This window comes from Procambarus clarkii, chromosome 78 (assembly GCF_040958095.1).
Source record: "Procambarus clarkii isolate CNS0578487 chromosome 78, FALCON_Pclarkii_2.0, whole genome shotgun sequence".
Lineage (NCBI taxonomy): Eukaryota > Metazoa > Arthropoda > Malacostraca > Decapoda > Cambaridae > Procambarus > Procambarus clarkii.
This window is the reverse complement of record NC_091227.1, coordinates 14014482-14022761: the sequence shown is the minus strand read 5'-3', so window position 1 is coordinate 14022761 and position 8280 is coordinate 14014482. Positions and strand designations below refer to the sequence as shown.

The window sequence follows — 8280 nt, the reverse complement described above, 5'->3', positions numbered from 1 at the left end:
TTAAAAACCTTTTGACATTCATTTAAAACAGTTAAGCGCGACTATAGGTGGTGGTGAGCGAGGAGTCTATTGGCCTGTCTCTCACATGTCAGTATGGAAGTGAAGGGATGGAGAGTACGTGGGAAAGACAGGGCAGGAAGGAGGGAGGGAAGGAAAGTGGAGGAAGGTGGGAAAGAAGAAAGTATACATATCTATCATAATACATCGTCCATGACGCTTTACAGTATGTTATTAAAAATAACATACTGTAAAGTGTGTAATTTTGCGCATTTAACACACTAAGACACTTACACATTTTTAAAACACTTTAAAAAGTGTCTCAAAAACGTAGGGAGCTCGTTCGCCTATAGTTAGGGCGAGGCTGAGGTATATTTATACATATATCTGAATGTTATTAAATAAACTCTGAAAGGTATCCCGCCACCCTATTATTATTGGGAGCCGGTCGGCCGAGCTAACAGCACGATGGACTTGTGATCCTGTGGTCCCGGGTTCAATCCCGGGCGCCAGCGAAAAACAATGGGCAGAGTTTCTTTCACCCTATGCCCCTGTTACCTAGCAGTAAAATAGGTACCTGGTGTTAGCTGCACGGGCTGCTTCCTGGGGGTGGAGGCCTGGTCGAGGACCGGGCCGCGGGGACACTAAAAGCCCCGAAATCATCAAGATAACCCTTCTCTTCCCCCCTTGGGCAGCCGAGTAAAACTCTGGCAGTCAGACACTGACGTTTCCTGGAAGAACGTTCCCTGGAAGTTTCTTGACGTTTCACTGAAGTACGTTCAGTGAAAAACATTACAGTTAGGTGAAGGCTTCCGCCTGTCAACTGTACAGGAGAGCGTAACAGTCATACCCCTAAATAAACAGCCGTCAAGAGATATAAAAGATACAGTCAGCCACGAAGAGATGCCGAGATGAACTTAATCGCCAAAACAGCAGCAAAAACGGAATAGTTTAGTAGAGAATCGAGACAAACTTACGAGTTTAAGATGAATTAGACATAAGGAATGCGGTAACGTTATTGAGCCTGGGAGAGGAGAATGAGGCTTAGGAGCTAACGCTCAACTCGGCAAACACATCTAGGAGAGGTCCAAGTGACACACACATTAGGATTCAGGATAGACTAACTCCGGACTCTAGCACGGACTCTCATTCCGGAAGGATGCCATAGTGTACTGGACAGAGAGAGACAAAGACACTCTACTCGACCCAGATGAGAGTCAATACAAATGAACACCTGAGAGAGAGAGAGAGAGAAGATTAAGCCACCCAAAAGGTGGCTTGGGCATGAATAGCCCATAAGTGGTGGCCCTTTTGAGCCATTTCCAGTATCAATAGATGATACTGGAGATCTGTGGAGGTGCGACTGCACCCTGCGTGACGGGAGATGTCTCCCGTGAACACCTGAAAGGTGTAAATCATTACATATTCCTCGGCCACCACAACAGTGTCACCTGTCTGAATCCTCCTAATGCTGCCTCTCGTTCTTCTAACTACTACTGCTTCTCGTCCTTCCAGCTGCTTGTGCTACTTCCTGCTCCTGCTTGTGCTGCTTCCTGCTCCTGCTTGTGCTGCTTCCTCCTGCTGCTGCTTCTACTGCTGTTGTCTATATGCTGCTGCTTTCAGTTTACTTTCAGCTTTTTGTTTCGCCTTCTGAAGTCAAACAGCCACAACACAGCTTTGCATTAATAGCGACCATCAGACCGCCATAAAAGCGTGCTGAGAACTCTCCTGCGAGGTTTTACAAGAGAACGCGCAAGACTGTAATACTAACGGTTGGAAAACTGTTGGCTCGTGAGATAGGTGGCAAATTTGCTTTGGAGATGTCACAGACAGGGAATGGAGAGGAAAGAGGGGAGAGTGTGGGGTCAAGAGTTAAGGAAAGAGGGCAGACTGATGGTCTCAGACACACACACACACACACACACACACACACACACACACACACACACACACACACATACACACACGCACACATTCAGTTGATTGACAGTTGAGAGGCGGGACCAAAGAGCCAAAGCTCAACCCCATGCAAGCACAATTAGGTGAGTACAATTAGGTGAGTACACACGTAGATAGATACACAGTCTACATAAGCCCCATTTAAGAGTTTAATTACACGAGGTTAATCGTGTGTTATCACATTCCTACTGAAGCTGACAGATCCATCGCTACATAATTATTGTTGACTACCAGGAACACTGAATACAACCTCAGCTTGTTCAGACTACTTCAACAAGCACAAGGGTTGGTTGGCTTCAACAAGCACAAAGGTTGGTTGGCTTCAACAAGCACAAGGGTTGGTTGGCTTCAACAAGCACAAGGGTTGGTTGGCTTCAACAAGCACAAGGGTTGGTTGGCTTCAACAAGCACAAGGGTTGGTTGGCTTCAACAAGCACAAAGGTTGGTTGGCTTCAACAAGCACAAGGGTTGGTTGGCTTCAACAAGCACAAGGGTTGGTTGGCTTCAACAAGCACAAGGGTTGGTTGGCCTCAAGAAGCACATGGGCTACTTAACTTCCTCAACAAGCAGTTCACAGAGACGCAGTTCACAGCCTGATAGTCCTTTTGCTGAAACAACTTACCACAGAACAATATTTTTAATTAGAAGTCAAATGGAATAATTTATGATATCAAAAATTTACATGTTACCGATAGCCGGTATCTCAAAACGACGGCAACTATCTTCCTCGTCTGAGAAAAGATCGCCTCTGAAGATTTAATACATTCTTTACTCCTCAAGATCGCTTCAAGATTCCACTATTCAGAAGGTTTCAGCATTATCGGCCACATCCGATTTCATAGGTTCTTGACTTCTGCAATATTGCAATTGCGAAATATACAAGAAATATCTTGCCACGTGGAAAAGGTCGAGTATATGTTTTTTATACATACAGGAGGGAATCTTGTGTGTCTATTTTAAATTGCAATTTTATATAAAATTAAATTGCAAAAAAATGTCTATTGGCCCACATTAGACCGTTCCTATGAAACTATCGAACGATCCCACATCTTGAGTTGTTCGGTAATTATTCCATAAATCAACAATCGTATCATGTATTACAAAAATGTGTCTACATGAACAAATCCACAAGGGCCGTGACGAGGATTCGAACCTGCGTCCGGGAGCATCCCAGACACTGCCTTAATCGACTGAGCTACGACAGGGTAAAGAGAGTTGAAACCCTGTCGTAGCTCAGTCTATTAAGGCAGTGTCTGGGATGCTCCCGGGCGCAGGTTCGAATCCTCGTCATGGCCCTTGTGGATTTGTTCATTTGATGCATCACGTTAGTGTGATCTGTGTGTAATGTGTCTATATGTTCTAGCTGCGAGGAACTTTCAGCTCCTCGAAATGTCAAATAGCAAAGAAAAAATTGTTTTGGGGATATTTTTTTGCATAGTAATCGGGAGAAAATCCTAGTCTTGGCTTACGAAATTGTTTAGCCTCAGTTGGTTGGAAAACCGACGCAAGTTTTAAGCGGAATGAGAAGAGCTCTTGATTATGTGAGGGTTCAAAGTTTTACTTGGTGTAATGAGAGAAAATCTGCATAGACTGATTTTTTTTGTTTTCAGTGTGTGTGTATTTAAGGAGTGTTGCCAGCCCTGGGGCCAGATTCACGAAGCAGTTTCACAAACACTTACGAACCTGTACATCTTTTCTCAATTTTTGACGGCTTTGTTTACAACTATTAAACAGTTTATGACCTCCGAAGCACCAGGAGGCTGTTTATAACAATAACAGTTGATTGGGAAGTTTTCATGCTTGTAAACTGTTTAATAAATGTAACCAAAGCCGTCAACGATTGAGGAAAGATGTACACGTTCGTAAGTGCTTGTGTAACTGCTTCGTGAATCTGGCCCCTAACCTTAACTACACCTCAGCTGAGTGTTGGGGAGTATTGCCGGCCCCAGAGGTGATAAGAGGCTTTACAGCACCCATAATAAAACTAGAAATATTTCAGTGGTTTATCTAGACCAGTGATAAGAATTGCAGAGGAGCAATCAGCTCATACCTTGAAGCACCTTGTTATAACCATCGATCCCACGCATGTGTTCCTTAATGGTTTTACTGTGAGGAAACTACACAATGAAACAGACAGCAGAGGAGACATGATCACGAAATACACGTACAAATTAAGACTGGAGAAAGGCATACAAATTTTTGCCTCGAGAAATGCAAATTGCAGAAACTTTATTCGGAATTTATATAAATAACTACAATTGTTGTTGAAATCAAGAGGTGTACAGCCGTAAATAACTTATAGCTAACGAACAGGAGCCCTAAGACTCAAAATGGCAACACTTCAAAATTAGAAAGACAAGAATATTAAAGAATAAGAGATATATGTGAGCTGCTGAGATGCAAGAATTCACTTCTAGTTTACTACCCAAGGTTTGTCAATTGATAAGAGCTATTAAAACTACAACGAACTTTGAGGCAACACAGTGTAAGACCTGAGAACAGGTGGAACAAATGTAATCACTAGAAACTCTATTGACATTAGCCAAAAAATAACACTATCCAGTGCTCGAGCAAAACATTGAAAAGATGGGTTCAAGAGCCGACGCTCAATCCTACATATGCATCTCTGTATTATATATACAGAAACATACAACCGGATATACAACTCCCACAATACACTGCCCCTCTCTCGCCCCTCCTGTATACCACACATAACACACAATGTAAGCACTAAATTCTTTAGTGAGGCAGGCAGGAATTCCCATGTTATGTACACACAAATTATGGGGGAAAAGCCTCTCATTACTCACAGAGTAAAGTAAGCTATATTAAGGTAGCAGCAGCCGCGACAACAGAAGAAGCAGGAGATAAAGCAGCAACAAAAGCAGCAAAAGCAGCAGCAGAAGCAACAGCAGAAGCAGCAGCAGAAGCAGCACTGCTTAGGTATGGCCGTCCATTGAGATTAAAAAAAAGAGGTTAGTTTGTAATTTTATTTATTAATCTTCGCCTTCCGTGATTCTGAGTTGCTCTTCTTGCCACACTGATTCATTCCGGTTGCTTAGTGCCGTCCTGATAAAGCTCAATAGTGTCCTGGGTTGGTGTATTAATAACTCTAGACATATAACTCATTTTATCCCCTTTCCTACATTTAGGTTTACCACTGGCTATCTTCCAGCTGTTTGGTGACTCTCCTCTGCAGCGAGGCACTGTAGACTACCAGAAGCGGTTTACATCTACAATAAAACCTTCTAGCAACTTTCTTGACGTAAAAGACGACTAAGTTCCATTCTGAGGATAGTTTAACAGCGATAATTGGCTCCCCGGGTGACTCGCTGTTCATTGACAACCATTTGAAAGCGCTGACCAATAAATGGCCCTGACCCCGTCCTGAATTGGTGCGCGTATCCACGCTATAATTAGTAGAGGACGGGAAGGAAGAAGTGAAGATGGGACAGATAAAGAGGAGGAATGAAAGGAGGAAGAGAAAAAGTATAACGTAACAAATGCCTCGCTCAGTATAAGAACAAAATTAACGAAATAGCTTTGGCGTTGTGATCGACCGTAGATCACCTCAGAATAAACACGAACCAATATATTTTCTACTATACTAATCCACACCTCCAAACTCGATTAGTTATTGCACTCAATGTAAAAAATAAGGACCATTAGGTACAAATATATTTACATTTTTGTTTTTCAAGGTGTTTATGAATTGGAATACGTAAAAAAAAATTGTCTTACCTATACGAACACACAAAAAAAGTTGTAGCGCCTACACGCGTATGCAATACTTTTGATTTTTTTTTTACCTTAGCTGGTAGGGGAAGCTATAGTGTTTGAAAAAGTTATATTGATTGACGTGAGAATCTACACGCGTCTTGGCCAGGTGTGACAGGTGTATATTGAAAAGGAAAATATGACTTCCTAACTTGGTTTTCTTTTTTATGTGATAAAATCGATTTCAACTCTTACAGAGATACTTAAATAAAGGGTTGTCGTAGCAGTATTTTTGAAGGGTCATAGAACGGAAAATGTCATAGAAGGGCAAAGGGGAGAGAAAATGGGAAAGGGAGAGGAAAGAAGCGAGAGAAAAATGGAAAGGGGAGGGGACGGATATTGGTAAACAAATGAAGACGAGAGAGGGAGGGAACATAAGAGGGGGAGAGAAAGAGAGGATTTTCCAAATATTGGGAACCCATTGACCGACATTTCACAGCGGGCATTCCGGGCAATCAGGGTGAAAAGCCCCATTTTTCAACAAGCGAGAAAAAATTACCCCACAGCAGATGTTGAGAAGTGTGACACGAACTGAATCTCTGGCACAGCAACCAACACAGCAGCAACAGAAAAGTGCTGGGAAGGTGGCTCTCATAAATCTCTACGAGGGCGAATTAGGACTCACAACTTCAGCGCCATAGATCACTGTGAGAGGCTTTTTGTTACCCGCTGGGTAACCGTCCCAACATCTGCTAATACACAGAGGAAATAGTGGATAGTTTCAATGCAACATTCACCGGGCCCCAATCTGTCTAACTTGGGACCAGGAGCCAGCCAGGCATAAGGTGGGGTGTTGGGGAAGGAGTTGTTAAACGAGGGGCCAGCAATAGGTGGGTGGTGGTGGTTTCAGATTTAGCTACTCAGAACGAAGTGTCCATGTAGCACGGGCTATGGTGAGCCCGTAGCAGGAATAGGTGGTGGGACTTGGTTATGTATTGGATGGGGAGGGGGGGGGGCGAGGGAATTATGAGGAATAAGCGCCAAGCCATTACAACTATATAGCACTGGGAAAGGGGTCAGGATAAGGATTTGTGATGGGACGGGGGAAAGTAATGGTGCCCAATCACTTGTGGAGGGTCGGGGATTGACGCCGCGCCCTGCTTGAAGGGCGACCCGTCGCTCTACCATCCAGCCCAAGTGATTGGGAAAACAGAGAGAGAGGGGAGGGGAGGGGAAGGGAGGAGGGAAAAGGTTGATTCATTGGTCACAGTTACCCTAAATTGCTCATTCAAAATGATCTTTGAACTGCAGCTAGTTGATCTGATGAAAAAAAAAAACACTTTTTTTCTCTAAACCACCGGTACAAAATTGACATTTCAAAAGTCATCGACTTGAAACACACCTTTATGGAACTATTTCAATTTTTCCCTCTGTTGTCTGGGGGTCACCGGGAATGCCCACATAACCACCAATTTGTATTCCTCTGTAATCAGTTTTAAATACAAGATTCTCAGAACCTGTTGCATGCCGCTTTCTAACACACGGACTTAATAAGAGTAACGCACACTAATCAGTTTAACTCCCCCACTCCCCAAGCGTAAAGCCGGCGAATAATGGGAAACATTTGACACTAGCTCCAAAAATTACCTTTAAAAGGAAAAATTATTATAGTGGTCCCTTTTATACGTCTGTGAATTTGAACTTAAACATAGCCATAAAAGGATGTTTACATTCTAACAACGTCAATGTTGTAACGGCGTCAATGTTGTAACGGCGTCAATGTTGTAACGGCGTCAATGTTGTAACGGCGTCAATGTTGTAACGGCGTCAATGTTGTAACGGCGTCAATGTTGTAACGGCGTCAATGTTGTAACGGCGTCAATGTTGTAACGGCGTCAATGTTGTAACGGCGTCAATGTTGTAACAAAGTCAATGTTGTAACGGCGTCAATGTTGTAACAAAGTCAATGTTGTAACGGCGTCAATGTTGTAACAACAACACCGTTCTCACAACGTTTAGGTGAAAGTGATTATTTTCAACGTTAGGTGACTACGTTAGTCAGAATCACCGTTAGTGTGATCACTCTGACAACGTTATGTTCAACTCGTCCTCTCGTCTAATATTCGTCGTTTTGGAACGTTATGGTAATCAACGTAACAAATGCAATGCGTTATGTAAAGTAACAGCTCGCAAAAATTCACATTTTCTGTACAATGGTCTGTTGGGTTAGGTGGGTTGCTTGGGTTCATACGTTTAAGGTTAGGTTAGAACGGTGCTTTTTGTACGTTGTGGGAAAATGGCTTTCTGGTGCTCTTGGTTGGATGTGAGTCCCTCCAAGTGGAGTCAGCAACCTTTACGGAGTTAATTTTATCCCTAACATGTTGTTATGACTGACTGTGCCGTATGGGAAGTATTCTCTCTCTCCGAGTGTATGCGCATACATAAATACACCAAACGCGCGTATTATCGTGAGCAACCCTCATAACCTGATACATATATATACATATATATACATTATATATATATATATATATATATATATATATATATATATATATATATATATATATATATATAATGTATATATATGTATATATATGTATCAGG

General features: G+C 42.6%; 1 protein-coding gene across 1 annotated transcript in view; it reads left to right on the top strand.

Moving 5' to 3' along the window:
- The window catches only part of LOC138357498 (cAMP-dependent protein kinase catalytic subunit-like), a 22435-nt gene extending 16061 nt beyond the window's left edge, over positions 1-6374 (top strand). Inside the window, exons 3-5 of the mRNA XM_069314354.1 lie at positions 4794-4899; positions 5109-5221; positions 6219-6374. Of these exons, the coding sequence (XP_069170455.1) occupies positions 4794-4899; positions 5109-5221; positions 6219-6374 (375 nt within the window). The remainder of the gene's footprint in view (positions 1-4793; positions 4900-5108; positions 5222-6218) is intronic.
- Positions 6375-8280: the final 1906 nt, after the last annotated feature.